Below are 16,319 nucleotides of genomic sequence, written 5' to 3' on the forward strand. Positions count from 1 at the left end.
CCGAATACATCTGGGCACCAAAAAGGAATGGGAAAGAGAGGGAAATAACTCCCTCAAAAATGGCACCATCCTTTGGTACACAGATGGATCTAAAACACAGGAAGGTACGGGGGCAGGAGTGTTCGGACCCGGAACCAAATACTCAGAACCCATGGGAAAGCACACCAGTATCTTCCAAGCTGAAATTCATGCAATTGAAAGATGTATCCAATTCAATCTAAATAAAGGATACAAAAACAAGAATATAGCTATCATGTCAGATAGCCAAGCAGCCATCAAAGCACTAAGCTCAAATACCATTAGTTCAAGGATGGTGCTGAACTGCAAAACCAAATTAAATACATTAGGCTCGCAGAATAAAGTCAGCCTCTGCTGGGTCCCAGGACACATGGGAGTAGAAGGTAATGAGGAAGCGGACACCCTGGCAAGAAAAGGGGCTGCCACACCGCTAATAGGACCTGAACCCTTCTGTGGAATAGGAACACACACTATCAACGAATACCTCAGACAGAAGGATAAAAAGAGAATGAGCGAACTTTGGAACTCACTTATTGGACACAGACAATCCAAGAATTTTCTAACCAACTTTGGCAAGAAAGAAATCACAGAATGTGTCAAAGGAAGCAGGAACAGACTGCGAATCCTAACAGGATTCCTGACAGGACACTGTAGATTAAATGGACATTTAAAGAAAATTGGAATAATCCAAGATGGCACATGTAGATTCTGCAAGGAAGCAGAAGAGACACCAACACACTTACTAACAAACTGCGGAGCTACATTAGCCTACAGGAGGAAATGTTTTGGGATGTACAATGTGACCATAGAAGAGCTCCAACCATTAAAACCGGGCCTATTAATCAAGTTTCTTGATGAAATAGGACTCACCGATGTGCTTTAGGCAGAGAACGGGGGATACAATAGCTCTCAAAGGGCGCAGTATACCATACCCTGAAATATTACATCTACATGTACAAGGGGCTAAAGTTAAAATAAGGTAATTGCTTATATTTATAGTGAAATACCTCTATTGTATCATGTCACTCCCACTGTGCAATCCCAGTGAGGACTTCATTACACTTTGTATTTTTATAATGAGGAGTTAGCCTAGTTGCAGTACTCCTCAAGGCTGCGTTTGGGACAATCTGACAATACCAGGACCACAGCACCCTGATTTTAGTGTTACAGGGAAAACTGTTTAATTAGTTTTCTAATTGTTTAATAAGATGTCATCCTAAGGGGATTGAACAGGTTAATTTATTTTGTGACTATCATCAGACAATATTTCACCTGCACTGAATATACCATTTTTATTAAACTGAAAACATGATTAGGTTGTTAGTAGCTCTGAACAGATTTGGTAAATTGAAAGAGATTCCATTTGCCATGAGAAATCACTGGGTAAACCTATAAAGTCCTATTATTAGGTGTGCCGCAACCGTTCTCTCTTAAGGTGGCTCCAGTCACACGGGATCCACCGAAGGTTCAGTGAATCCCGACAAATGTGGGTTATTTGCCGAGCAATAATATTCGGTTCTCGCCATGCTCGGCTAATAGTCAGTTTCCTGTCCGCTTCAAAATGCACAAATATTCATCAAGTAAGCGAACTTTGTCCATGTGGTTGAACAACTCGCATTGTTGACGTGGTATTCTTCTCATTGAAATTTCGATTATCTCAGGGTTTCTCGTATGGAGTTTTCCCACCATTTCTTATTATTATTGTCCATTATTTTTTTTGAATTATCTGTTTTATTACATCTTTGGTTGGAAACACTCCATAAAATAGTGAAACCTGAGACATAAATTTCGGTTTGAATAGAAAAACATAATTTATTATGTCAAACCACATTTGCTCGTTATCAAATACTTCTCATTAATTATTTATGGAGGTCTAATCGTTCACCCAAGTTCATCGTTCCACTACCACAAAGATCTACAAACCAGCACAACGTTTGCTGAACAATAAATCCAACTGTAAGCCAGGGGAACCCTTAAACTCGATCGTTTAATTACAACAAGGCTCAAAATGTAAGGATATTTATAAAAACAGATCAAGACAGTCAGGGTTATAAGCAGGTCGAGGCAGAAAACTTTATATGTATTTGAGTAAGTATAATCAAGAACGAGTTTAAAGTGCAACTTGTTAGTAACAATTCTCCTAGGTAAATCAACGTCTTTTAGTGTTTTTATTGCAAAATCATTAAATTGTTTTCTTCCTCTTGATGGATTTTTTAAGGTTGTAACTCAAGCCTTTAATTTGCACAACAAATAAATTACATTCAAGGATTCGAGGGTGAAAGAAATTTTCTTTTTTAAATTAAACTCTATTTTAATGAATAGATACCACTATTTTATTTTATTTTTTTAACCAAATAATAAATTTAAATAATACAATATTCATATAATAGATATAAAACAGTTTAAAATCGTTTACGCATTAAATTTTCCAACTGTGTCATCGGCTGGTTTTTAACGACAAAGATTGAAAATAATAAATGATATAGTTCTGTTTCCTTGCGACAAAGATATAAATCTTACACATTAAAACAAATATATGTACATATCATGTAGACAGTTTGGTTATTTTTTGCATTAAAAAAAAAATCATAATAAAATAAAAAACTGCCTTTAAAAAAGCATTTTTTTTTTTTTTAAAGAAAAGTATTCGATAAAAATAATATGACGTACGAGATTAAATACATTCATTGTTTAAATGGTTTACCAGATAGGTTATCAGTTGTCGTTCTCTCCAAAAGTAATTGCTTTATCCTAAAAAATGTATAACTTAAAAGAAGAACATTTAAATTTATTTCAAATTGTAAACTAAAAAAAAATTAACAAACCATAATATCGTTCTCTTCCTCCCCGCCACCGTGGTTGGCAATGTGCTGAGCAATTTCCTATAAAAAAGAACAAATTTAGTGTACTTTTTTCTTCTTTTTTTTAAAAGTTGGAAATTTACTTTTAAGTCCCAGATTACAAGCTGGCCGTCTATACCCGTAGACGAGAGTTTGACAGTGTTTCCCCTCTTTCCCTCGTAGATCTGCAGGCATGTTATCGCATTCTGGTGGACGGTGTTGAGCACGATGTCGCAAGCCTCGACTCTCGCCTGCCTGTCCAAGCTCTGGAACTTTTTCATCGCGCTAAAAAGGCAAAAATGTTTTAATAACTCGATCAATTTTGTAAAAAGGGGGAAAAATACCTCAGCCTTTCTCCTTGTTTCTTCTTTGACACGTCAAGTTTGTACTTGTATTGAAATTGCCCATTTGTATTCTGTTCGTATAAAAATGGACAACAGCCATGACCCTAAAGGTTTAAAAATAAATTTGAATATAAGAGAAGAATTGGTTTATTTATAAACGACTTACGGCTGTTACGATAGAATTGGGCCCAACCCAAATCAAGTTGAGGAAGGGCAGATGAATCGTCTTGACTTTTTGTACTTGAAGACCTTTTGTAATATCGACGAGACAGATCGATGAGTCTTGACCGACCCAGGCTAATTTATTGCCATCAGGTGAAAATGACACACCCCGTATCCATCCACCTAAAAAATTTCAACGATAACGTAAAAAATATAAAAATAGTAATTTATATAGACAAACCTCCAAAAGGTGAGTTGGAAAATTCAGCTACCATCGTCCCCAGAGTTGTTTTGTTCGCCCATTTACTTGGCGGGATGTCAGACCCTTCAATCTCTTTCGCGAGCGCTGAGTAAACCCTGACTTTGAAATCTGCAAAACCGGCGGCGAGGAGGTAGTTGTTTGGATGCCAGTCTAGACAGGTCACCGTCGATCGAATCGGCTTTTTGATGTGTTTCGACACCCACCAGTCATTCCCACTTTCGAAGTAACATATTGAAATCAACCTCGCACCGGAACCAACAGCAAATTTGTTTTCTAATGCAAATGAAAATTATTAAATGGGCAAAAAAAATTATTTAGTTTGGTCGTTTCTTATCATCCTTGATGTTTTGGACTGTCATATGCATTTCAGCATTTCCCTGTTTACATTGGAGAATTTTATCTTCTATTAATTGTAATTCACGTTATTTAAAATGCAAATAAGGTGGAAAAAGTTCTTATCCTCAGTCATAACCAAATACTGAAGGTAGTGAAATGGCAACACACCTGACAAACCAAATCAAGCCGAAGGCAGAGCAAGACCAAACTTCAGGTTAATCATGTCAACCTCAAATGGTGTAAAAATTTAAAATTTATTTTTAAACCCACTTACCCTTCGGCGACCATTTGACACAAGTAGCAGCCCTGTTTATTCTCAAGAATACGAGCGTCGGCTTCCACTTGCCGTCCTCCGTCTGCGTCCAGACATATGCATTACGATCCTGAAATTAAAATAAAAACTTTGAAATTATGTTAGCAATAATAACGAGAATAAAAATTGCGTCTGTTTTTATAAAGACTTACAGCGGCGCACGTGACTATTCGGTTGGTCTCAGGTGCCCAGTCGATCCCAGTCACCCTCAAGTTGTGCTGGTCAAGGACATCGATAAGCGTCCAATCAAGATACGAGTCACTCGAGCCCTTTTGGTATATATAGACCTCGTTGTTGTTCAGACTAAGAGCCAGTTCTGAAATGGTCAATAATTAAAATAAATAAATGATCAGCCATTTTTCTCCCCGTCGTATACCATTTCTAAACTAATTGTATAAACTATCGTGATAATTCATGATGATGACATCTTACGAACCAAAAAAGCGAGATTACACATATGGAAATGATCGGAAACAAGCAACCTACAATTCCTTCATCCTGCAAATTCCAAGAAAAAATCTAATAAATCTATTACTTCTCAACTTAACTGAGTTTCCAATGCACAAATAAAAAATTGTCCAACTATTAATCGACAGATTGGACAAAACCTACCCCTAGGGCATAAGATACCTGGATATGCAGCCGACTCTTTTCAGTCAATCCAGATCTCAAAGCTTTAGAATATTATTGATGAATAGTTTATATAGTTAAACTGTGTGGTATCTGATCTTTTTTCAAATAAATAAGACTAAAATTTGTGCTCATGCTAAAATTGATAAGGAGGAAGAGGCACACCCCAAATAAGAAGAAAACATGTTGAACTTCTTATTTAACTTAACCGGTACTTTTCTGGGCTTGATTAAGTACAGAAATAAGCTTCTATATTGAAAAAATGACTGTAAACTTCTGGAAAAGTGACTTCAGCTAAGGGTACAAAGTTTTTGTTTGTTTTTTTAATGGACTAAATTAAGGTTAATTCGGCTAATTACGTGTGCTTGTCTTGTTCCAGGCGTGGCAGGTGATCGGGTTGATTCCGAAGTCTTGGCTTTTCCACATTTTCCGAAATTTGAATTTCCTCGGTGAAAATCTCCAGCGAAAAAGGAAACTCGGGGTGAGGCCGGCTCGGCGTGATTCATCCGACCGAGGATGGTACACCGTGCTTGGGTGACAACACTCGTGACCTTGAAACTGGATCACAAGCAGCCTCGGTGTGACGTCATGACAACAACAGAATTAATATGTCACATTCTGAGGGTATAATGATAATAATAAAGTGTTTATTTAAATGTATACAAAGTTTCAGTTTCAAAATTCTATACAAGGGCACTAATACATGGACAGAGTCCATCTATATAAGCCGGCTTTTAGCCATTAAGTTACATACATTACACACACACACACACACACACACACACACACATTATATGATGAGATAGTTGCATAAACAATTCCAATTAGAACTGTTTAAGAGTTCAACCAATTCCATTTTTTTCTAAAGTATTTTTGCCAAACCATCTGACCTTGAACTCTCATAAAATAGCGCACACCACCACATAACGGTACAAGTCCTCTATTTCATTCCATTACACAATAAAAACACATAGAACATAAATGTCTTCCTTCAGAACGATTGACATTATAATTCAAACCCAATAATTGTCCCCTAAGTTTAAAAATTGCACTCATAAAATGAAAACCATTGTTATCAGAAATATAATGATTTTCACCTGGTTCTGAATTCAGACCCCAGTATAAACTATGGAAAGTAGGTTGTTGCAACTTTTTCCCTTTGGCTATTTTTAAATTCTTGCTTAACTTTTTCCAATAACAATTTTACTTTTTCTTTATTTAAATAATCAAAAGCTCCAAGCTGCAGACAATCACAAGTACTCACGACCTCTTTGTACCATAGTTTATTCTTTTGAATTACTTCTTTGGATAAAATGTTTGGCAATCTAAAATCTGGTAATGATAAACCTTTTCCAATGTACTCCAAAGTGCAAACAGAGAGAATAGACAAAAATCAACAAGCCTATTTCTAAATATATAATATAATTTTGTGTATTATAAGGGAGATGAAGTATTCTTTTAATGAAAGATAGAAACAACTTATCTATTGCATCAAAACATAAAAAGCCTCAAACTTCAGCTGCATAGCGAATTTTAGATCTTGAAACTGAGTAAAAAATTTCTAATTTAACCCAGAAAGAATATTATTTTTTATTAAAATATTTTAAATTCTAAAGTATATTTAATAATAATTTTAGAACATTTACAACCCTAATAATAATAATACATTTAAAAAACACACATTCACTAAATGTTCTACTCTAAATCTATCAAACACAAAAAGAAAAAAAAATTAAAATTAATCAAAACATTTAAACCAAATTACTGTGAGCTGTAATAGTACAGACCATATTATTTTCCGCGTCACAGATAAGTAAACAGAATGAAAAATTAAATTGTAATTATCTATTTTAAAACAATATAACTGGTGAACTAAGAAATGGGGGGGGGGTGTTTTCCAAGTGCTGCAGCCTTCTGAGTTATTGCATTTGCCTAGTTTGTTTCGATCCTTCATCCTTAGTACTGTCATTGCTGGTCGTTATCCCACTTTGTGGAGATGGTTTCTCAGATGACAATGATCCTATCACTCCTTTTAGTTTAGTCCTCTCGGATTGTAGCAGTGTTTGCTTTGGTGAGGGTTGTTTTAGCATAAGCTTTTTTCTAGGCACCCCTACAGTTTATCCATTTTTCCTTTTGCCTTGGCTATCTGATCTTATGAGGATTTTTGCTAGTGCAACCTCTTTTCAGCTTGAAAGACCTAGGTGTACTTCCCTAATGAGATTGATTGCACATGTTTTGGGCTTGATTTAATCCCATATCTGGATTTCTGCCATTAATTTTTGTGATGGTCATTTAATTAACTTTTTTCCTATGCGTATGTTCTAAAATTGAACCAAGGACTTATTTTTAATCTTCTGTCCAGTGAATCTAGGTTTTTGGCAATTTGGTATGCCAAAAGAGATTAGGGTTGATACTGATCAAACTTTCTTTTGCCAGTTTATTGGCCTTCTTGTTGCCTCTCATGTGTGCCCTGGTACTCCCACAAGGGTAATTTTATTATTTTCCCCTATGTCTGACAGTGCTCTAATGCAGTCCCAAGCGACTTGGGACTTCACCACCAATGCAGCAATGTCTTCCAGTGCCACATGGCTGTCCGATTAGATGGCTATTCTTCTATTGGCAATACCCAGCCCTTTTATCTCCCTGGCACAGCTCTGTGATACATAGGTATGCCAGTACACTGCCTAATGTTTGAGTAGCTTGTTTTTGCTGACCTTTGGTTTACAAGATTGCTGAGCCATAGGTTACTTTGTCACTTAGTCCCAGCAGGTACTTCACTGGTGTCTTTTTGTATAAATTATTTGATTATTTATATGATTATCTTCAATAGTTGTATTTTAAGGTTGGCCTTGATACGGTTTGAATTTGGGAGGTAAAACTTGATAAATCAGGCGATAAGAGTAGATCGACTATCGAATCGGTTCGTCAATGTGTATGGACTGGATCCTTTTTCGAATTTTAGTCGTTTGGCATTATGATTTAAAAAAATGTTTTTGTTTGAATTTTTGTTTGTTTGATCGTTGATGTGAGTTGTGTAACAAATATGCAGGGGAGTGATTGAAGATCAATTGTAAAAATAATCGATGTAGTGATTGTAGGACCGATGATATGAAGAGGTGGTTGTCGGTGGTGTGGCGACCGTTCTCGTATTTATGATTTGACGGTGGAACCGGCCGTGGAACGCGATGGACGGAACGTACTGCAGGACGGTGATGAGGCACCCGTTGGACAGCGAGGGCTCGTCATCGGCGGACAGCCCCGGCGCTGATGATGCGTCCATCGGGACGGCCCAGGAAGAGGCGGCCGGGGGCTACCACTCGGATCCGGAGGAGGACAAGTCACTCTACCAGGCCGTGCTGAGCCCGGACACGCAGGACTGCAGACTGCAGAAAGGCAACACGAGGAGGAGGATCATACCGTTCCCGGAGGAGGTCTTCTCGACGATGAACCCCGTCTTGGACAACACGCTGAGCCAAGGGTAAACCGATCAAAATTAACATGTAGAAAATACCATATAAAATATGCCGAACCTATTTGAAGATGAACTATAGGTAATGGACTTGAAAAGAGTAGGTCATCTCAGCTCGAACCCATTAGGTTCAACTCTCTCTTCATTGTACTGAATAATGTATTTGCACTTGTTTCTCTCTGCAGCACAAATTCAAGCCAGCCCATCTACTTGGTGCAGCATCAAATATTTCAAGATTCTAGCCATTCAATTCTAACTAAAATTTCCGTTATAATTCCTCTAAACTTATTAAAGTTGGTATTGAATCATGGTTCGCTGATCTAGCACGCGATAATCGGGCAAGTTTTTCTCCTGGTACAAATTCGAGCCAGAACCTTGGCACAAACTGACTTATAAACTGCCTTTATGCTCAAACATTAGCATCGTGTCGGTCAATATGTCAGTTTGATAGCAAATAGCTTCTACTTTTGATTCCTATGCTCATTGCCGATAATCTCTAACAGCAGTAGATGTTGAGGTGATTATGGTGTTTTAAATGATCTTTTTTTTTCTTCTGGATCATGAAGTCTACTGCAGTTTAGCATCCTGTTACAAAAGAGGATATTCGTAAAATATATCCTTAAACCAAAACCTGGTAGAACAATACCCCAGGTATGAGGCACGTGAAGTAGAAAGACCATCTGCAAAATTTGCAAAAGAATTACTGGAATATGTACAGGCAGTGGCTGTACATTTTAGATGAAGTTCACATTTAGCCAGATCTGGCATTTTCGTTGGGCGTTTTGTCACTGGGGAGAGCCAGTGCCCAGTCTGATGTAATTTGATCGACCTCTGCACTGCCAAAGCCTATTCATTAGGTAGCTCAGCACGTTTGGAAGAGAAACCCAGGCACGTTGGATCATTTCGGCGTTTGCATTCTGTAGGTCAGACGCATGCATGCGCATATCATGGAATCAAACCCAGAAACTTTAATTTGGCTGGTCCAAGAGAGACCTGTACTGTGGAATACACAGATGAATACAAACAAAAACATCAAAAGATGATGCTGTCATTCAAAAATAACTGAAGAACTTGGTTTCGTTCTTCGTTCTTGTGAAGAACTCATTTCACCCATTAATGTTTCAAATGTTCCTAGTGAAAATCTTTCCTGAAAAATAGGATGTACCCAATGTTTTCTTTTTACTCTATGTTGTCTAAAATACCACCACAACACAACAATTTCGTCATCCATTGAGCACTCAGGTCTGACCTCTGAGGTGAGGACTGAGACTCCGGCTTTCTAGCCGAATCCAGTGTAATGTGAACAGCCGAAGGCAACTGCAACTGAACCAAGGTGCCGGTTGGACCCCTGACAGGGCACTGCCACTTAAGAAAGCACATGCACCAGATACAGACAGAAGGAACACTATAGATACTTCCAAGAAGAGGAGGAGACCGCAGAACACATTCTTTGTTTCTGTCACCTTGTTCACAGAAATGAGGTTCTTGCAACTAGGACAGGAAAACTGCAAGCAAGAGCCTACACTAATAACCCACTGGCAAAGGTATGGAGGCTGATTTACAACCTGAAGCTGGCCAGTGAATTATGAAAAAACATGGGAGCACAATAGATCTATTTCAGGTCGAGGTGCAGTTGGCCTTGTGGCCGCCTCTTTTATCCCTATCCCTAGACGATCATTTGCCATAAGACTCATTAGCTTTTTGTTTGATTATTGTGATCATTAGATAACCTTCAATGGCTGTTGCTGTAGACAAGATTATTAGATTGTTTATACTTTTCAAACAATAATAGCAGTTTCCGTGATCGTTACAGTGTTTGATTAAAACAATCATTGATGATACTCAGTAACACAGCTTCTTCAGATTTACATATTTTTGATGCTTGTGATCATTAGAGAACACCTCCAGTGGCTGCAACTGTAAATACAATTATTATAGTGTTTGTAAGTTTAAAATTAAAATAGCAGCTTGTACTCACAACTGTGATCTTTATATTGTTCCATTAAAATGAACATTGATGACAGTAATCATGGATTCTTAAAATTCATGTTTGATCCTTGTAATCATTTTGGATATCCTCCAACTGCTGTATACAATATCATTATAGTGTGTATACCTTTTAAACAATAATTGCAGTTTCCATTGATAACATCTGTCATTGTTATAGTGTTTGATTAAAACAATCATATATAACTTCTCTGTAATCATGGTTTCTTATGGTTTATGTTTGATCCTTGTGATCATTCAGGATAACCTCCAACTGCGTATACAAGATCATTATACTGTTTATACCTGTTAAACGATAATATCAGTTTCCTCTGACAACTTCTGTGATTGTTTAGTGTTTGATTAAAACAATCATATATGATTCTCTGTAATCATGGTTTCTTATGGTTTATGTTTGATCCTTGTGATCATTGAGGATAACCTCCAACTGCTCTATACTAGGTTGTTACAGTATTTATATTTTTCAGATGACAATAACAGCTTCTATTGACAACTGTGATCGTTGATGATAGTAACCATATTTACATAAGATTTATGTTTGATCCTTGTAATCATTGAGCCTAACCACCAACTGCTGTACTCAAGATCATTACAGCAATGGATTTAAATGATAGCCAATAAGTTCTAATAATAACAGCTCCAAAAATATATTTTGGTTTTCTATTGAATAGATCATTACCAGTACCGACATTTTTAGATTTGTGTTTAATTCTTACGATCAGTACAAACTCCTGACAGCTGATGGTGACAAGATTATTACAGTAGTCGATTCGTATGATTACTGCCGATATCTTCCAATAAAAGAAGGTGCAATGTATCATTTTTATGTTTGAGTCATATATTGTTGTCAATAGGTTGTATTGTTTCTGATAGTACTGTATTTTTTATAGAACCAAATTTGGACATTTTTATTTTGAACCAGAAATAACCTGAATTTTGTTTTAATATTTCCCAATAGAGAAAAATCCTGATTATTTATATTAATTCTTATTAATTAATCCATATCTTATGGAATGAAACAAGTCTGTTTTGTTATTCTTAATAAAACACCATAATAAAAGTGTTGATTTTTTTCTTGAAATGTGTCATGTGTGCTTATCATTGTTATGCGAGTGTGACAGCCAGTACAATGTTAAGTTTTTATCTATTCCAAGGTTGTGTTTAAGGCGTTGTTTATTTGTTATCATTACTAAAACTCGTTATTGCGACTAAACAGATTTTGTAGGGTAAAAATGTCCAGAATGTCGGCTGATTTATCTGTTTAAATTTAGCGGATTTTTTAAATTTATATTCTATTATTTTAAAATTTAAACTTGCAGTCCCCCCTTGACAGTATTTTCGCTGCATGTTTATGCTAATTAAATGTAAATTTAACAAATTGGAACATGGCCCAAAGATGTGACGAATGGCTGTTTCGTCAGGTTTCTGGTTCCTGTTCAAATTTGGGACAGAAATTTGCCGAATCATCAACTGGATTCACATGACACAACTTTAAATTAATACATTTTCTTTATTTCAATCAGATACAGGTGAAAAATGCAAAATAGCAAATATTTGATTTGAGACAAGTTGAATTGTCACATTCAACAGTTGGTGTATAAGCCAATATACTACGGATCTTAAAATAGTTGAAACATGCAAATAAATCAATATTTTAAAAACAATATTCAGAACAATATTTAATCCATTATGTTTATTGGTCTATTGACCAAATTACTTATTTCAATTAATTATTCTTTTTATGTAAAGTCTTGGTTAAAATGAAAAAACTAGTGTCACGAGTGGGATTCGAACCCATCAGTCACGATAGCTCAAGTAGTAAGAGCAGCGGCGTATGACTTTAAGACTTTACATAAAGAGAATAATTAATTAAAACAATATTTAATTTTTAGACTATTATGCCTTTAGTGATTATATAATTATAAATTAATAATTTATTAAATACCTATCTCTTGAGGAAAAACTGCATAAATCTAAACACACAACCTTTTTAGACAACCTTTGGTACAAATTCAATTTTTGTTATAAATTTTTTCCTTTTCCTTCTTGACTTTATCAATTATACAATCTTTCATGTCTAAAGACCTAAAATGTGAATTAGCCCATTTTGGATAAACTTTAAAATAGCATTCCTGGAAAGCTGTGTTTTTGCACTTCTGCCCTGAATCTATTAGGAGATGATATTAATTTACATACATATTTTAACATTTATCTTGCTTGTGTACATGTTTGAGATTGAGATTAAATTATTGTGAATGATTAATTGAGGGAGTAAGGGAAAATGGTTGGACTGAGACAGTATTTGTGGGGAGACAGTGAATGTGGGCAAAAACAATGTGATGAATGGTAGTAGTGAAAGATTGATAAATCGAGTTATTGTGAATTATTGAGTGGCAAGGGATTGTAGGTGAAAATGAATGAAAAAATCTCTCATAGTAAATAAAAATCATTGAGGAGTTGAAACTGATTGTGGCTGAAAATGAATGAATGTGTTATGAAGAAATGAGAGTGAATGATCGAGTAACTGATTGAGTGTGTAATTGATCTAACAAGTGATTGTGGTTAAAAATTAGTGGTATTAAATTCACTTTTTTTGTGGTCCGCTTGACCAATTAATATATTACAAATATTTAAGGTTTTTAGTTGAGATAAAAAACCTTAATTATTTGTAATTAGTGGTATTTATAAATTTTAGTATTTGAATTATTTGGTGAGAGATTGTGGCTCAAAATGAATGAATGTGTTATTATGTAGAAAAAAGAGTGAATGATTGAAAGTAAAATGAATGAATCAATCTTTATCAATAAATGATATTGAACGAATGAGTGATTGAGTATGTGATTGATCTAAGTGATTATGGTTAAAAATTAGCAATTGGTGGTGAATACGAATGAATGAACCAGTATAATTAAATGCTAATGAATGAAAAAAATCATTTTCAGTAAATAAGAATGATTGAGTATTTATAAATGTTAGTGTTATATGATTTGGTAAGTGATTGTGGCTGAAAATGAATAAATGTGTTATTATGAAGAAATAAGAGTGAATGAATGAAGGTAAAATGAATGAATCAATCTTTACAGTAAATTGGGTAAATGATTGTGGCCGAAAATGAATGAATGTATTATGAAGAAGTAAGACTGAATGATTGAGGGTAAAATAAACAAATCAATATTGAATGAATGACTGATTGAGTGTGTGATTGATCTAATAAGTGACTGTGGTTAAAAATTAGTGATTGGTGGTGAATACGAATGAATGAACTGGTATAATTAAATGCTAATGAATGAAAAAAAATCATTCTCAGTAAGTAAGAATGATTGAGTATTTATAAATGTTAGTGTTTAAATGATTTGGTAAGTGATTGTGGCTGAAAATGAATAAATGTGTTCTTATGAAGAATAAGAGTTAATGATTGAAGGTAAAATGAATGAATCAATCTTTATAAGTAAGTAATATTGAATGAATGGCTGATTGAGTGTGTGATTGATCTAATAAGTGACTGTGGTTAAAAATTAGTGATTGGTGTGAATACGAATGAATGAATCCGTACGATCAAATGTTAATAAATGAAAAAATAATTTTCATTGAATAAGAATGATTGAGAATTTGTAAATGGGAGTGAATGAATGATTGGGTAAATGATTGTGCCTGAAAATGAATGAATGTGTTATTATTAAGAAATAAGAGTGAATGATTGAGTAAGTGATTGAGGGTAAAATGAACGAATCAATATTTATCAGTAAATGATATTGAATGAATGACTGATCGAGTGTGTGATTGATCTAATAAATGATTGTGATTAAAAATCAGTGATTGGTGTGAATATGAATGAATGAACCAGTATGATAAAATATTAATGAATGAAAAAAAATCATTCTTATTTGCTGAGAATGATTTTTTTCATTCATTAATATTTTATCATACTGGTTCATTCATTCATATTCACCATCAATCACTGATTTTTTAACCACAATCATTAGAGTGAATGAATTTCTATAAGTAAATAAGAATAAATGATTGTTTGCGTGTGAGAGTGAATGTGAATTGTTGACAAATATAAATAAAATTAAAGATAAAAAAAATGTTTAGGTTTGATTCTGATGATGACCTTGAAAATTCGATCCTCGAACAAATCAGCTCTGTCGAACCCATAGCTGAGTACACAGCAGAGGAGGAACGAGAGGACATCAGGTCGTGGAGGAGTGTCGACCTTGGCAACAACGAATGCCGGATAGACATGAAAGTAAGTTACGATTTCTCCCACTGTTGATTAAAATTTTATTTTTTATTTATTTATTTTTTAATAGGTTATTGAGCCATATAAAAGAGTATTGTCGCATGGTGGCTACCTCAATTCAGGTTCTCGCAATGCGATTATTGTCCTTTCAGCGTGTTTCCTTCCGAACAGAAGCCGAGTCGATTACAATTATGTAATGGAGAACCTGTCCCTTTATATTCTTGCGACACTCAACGAGCTCGTCACTGACGATTATCACCTCGTCTATCTCCACGGCGGAGCTACAAAAGATTGCATCCCAACGTTCTCCTGGCTTAGAAAGTAACATTTCCTTTACGGTAGAATTTCAGAAAAGATTTTTATTACATACGAATAAATATTTACAGGTATTATCAAATAATAGACAAGCGTTTGAGAAAGCAGCTCAAGAAGCTTTACCTCGTCCACCCGACGCTTCTACTCCGTACGATCGTAACCATGTCGAAGTTTGTCGTGAGCTCTAAGTTCCTCAACAAGGTCCACTTCATTCACTCACTGGCCGAGCTTTACGAAGTCCTGCCCCTCGAGGAGGCTTCGATACCCGATCGCGTTTGCCACTACGATCGCATCAAACAGAGCATACAGATAAGTCAGGCCGTATGAAATGTAAGTCTTGTTCTTTCTCAAAGAGAAAATAATATGCTTACACAAAAGATTCTTGTTCATTCTCTTGCTTATGTTGTTAATAATCTATTATTTAAAAAAAATTACTTTGATCTGAGCATAGACTGAAGATTCTTGTTGTTTATTTATTTATTTATTTTTTTTAATTATTTGAAATCTCATTGTACATAATATTTATTTAAAAAAAGGTAATCCGAGTTGAAAGTGATCTATTGTTATTTACAGTGTGATATATTATCATAGTTTTTTTATTTATTTATTGATAGATGATACGTAATCCAGTATTTTTCCAGTATTTTAAATAAATCTCTCATTGCGTTTACAACGCCGTATAAATATTGTGATATCTCATTGAAAGATCAGAAAAAGTGTCTTAAAATTATGCAACGAAGCATTCCTCTATTTGTACAAATAAAAAAATAATAATTTAAAAAAAATATATAAGAAAAAGAAAAGAGAGCGAGAGAAAATAATTTTAATGCTTAATTATTGAAAAAAAGACAAATAATATAGATAAAATACACGATGGTTGTTTTTCTTTCTGACAAATTTACATTTTTTTTCCCAAAATATTGGCTATTCTGTTCATAACATTTTTTTCTATATACATATGTATATATAAAAGACAATCTTTCAGGAGAGAATATAACATATCAGTTAAAGGGGAAAAACAAGCTGGCCTAATTTGACATAATCTATATGTATAAAAAATTAATCATTACATGTTATAATAGAAGTAAATATAAATTAATGACCACATTTAAAATAAATTCGGTATAATTAGCGATTGGAATTTGATATTTTTTAGATTTAATATTTAAAAAGAAGAAAAAATGCTGAACCGACTTTTATACCTCCACCCCTTGTATATTGTGAAGATAACCAATAGAAACAAACATCTGTAAATTCGTAAAGAACATGAAACCGGATGTTTCCGTCCAACTCAATAGGGGCAAAAAAAACAACTTTTTAGACTTAAGTTCACTCTAGGCAGTATGTAATTTAAGCCGATTTACGCCTCCCTCGGCAATGCTA

The 16,319-nt window shown here is 34.8% G+C and overlaps 2 protein-coding genes across 2 annotated transcripts; one reads left to right on the forward strand and one right to left on the reverse strand.

Annotated features, from left to right (window-relative positions):
- Window positions 1-2,441: 2,441 nt before the first annotated feature.
- Window positions 2,442-5,447, reverse strand: LOC106666047 (actin-related protein 2/3 complex subunit 1A). Its single transcript, XM_014392928.2, has 9 exons — window positions 5,265-5,447; window positions 4,428-4,591; window positions 4,237-4,345; window positions 3,606-3,899; window positions 3,369-3,547; window positions 3,203-3,306; window positions 2,963-3,143; window positions 2,844-2,900; window positions 2,442-2,769 (listed from the first exon to the last, which is right to left on the reverse strand). The coding sequence occupies exons 1-9, from the start codon at window positions 5,329-5,331 to the stop codon at window positions 2,734-2,736; spliced, it is 1,191 nt and encodes a 396-aa protein (XP_014248414.1). The 5' UTR covers window positions 5,332-5,447; the 3' UTR covers window positions 2,442-2,733.
- A 2,330-nt stretch (window positions 5,448-7,777) lies between these two features.
- Window positions 7,778-15,270, forward strand: LOC106666039 (protein prune homolog 2). The gene is made up of 5 exons (XM_014392914.2): window positions 7,778-7,930; window positions 7,995-8,383; window positions 14,474-14,627; window positions 14,692-14,942; window positions 15,008-15,270. The coding sequence occupies exons 2-5, from the start codon at window positions 8,091-8,093 to the stop codon at window positions 15,261-15,263; spliced, it is 954 nt and encodes a 317-aa protein (XP_014248400.1). The 5' UTR covers window positions 7,778-7,930; window positions 7,995-8,090; the 3' UTR covers window positions 15,264-15,270.
- Window positions 15,271-16,319: the final 1,049 nt, after the last annotated feature.

This window comes from Cimex lectularius, unplaced genomic scaffold (assembly GCF_000648675.2).
Source record: "Cimex lectularius strain Harlan isolate CLEC.00 unplaced genomic scaffold, Clec_2.1 scaffold338, whole genome shotgun sequence".
NCBI lineage: Eukaryota > Metazoa > Arthropoda > Insecta > Hemiptera > Cimicidae > Cimex > Cimex lectularius.

Bases quoted from the DNA above. Each gene is read 5' to 3' on its own strand.
- LOC106666039 (XM_014392914.2), top strand. From the start codon at position 8,091: ATGGACGGAACGTACTGCAGGACGGTGATGAGGCACCCGTTGGACAGC. The intron at 8,384-14,473 runs GTAAACCGATCA...AAAAATGTTTAG, and splicing joins GACAACACGCTGAGCCAAGG to GTTTGATTCTGATGATGACC. The intron at 14,943-15,007 runs GTAACATTTCCT...AAATATTTACAG, and splicing joins ACGTTCTCCTGGCTTAGAAA to GTATTATCAAATAATAGACA.
- LOC106666047 (XM_014392928.2), bottom strand. From the start codon at position 5,331: ATGTGGAAAAGCCAAGACTTCGGAATCAACCCGATCACCTGCCACGCC. The intron at 4,592-5,264 runs GTAATTAGCCGA...TGACCATTTCAG, and splicing joins CTGGAACAAGACAAGCACAC to AACTGGCTCTTAGTCTGAAC. The intron at 3,900-4,236 runs GTAAGTGGGTTT...CATTTGCATTAG, and splicing joins TGTCAAATGGTCGCCGAAGG to AAAACAAATTTGCTGTTGGT.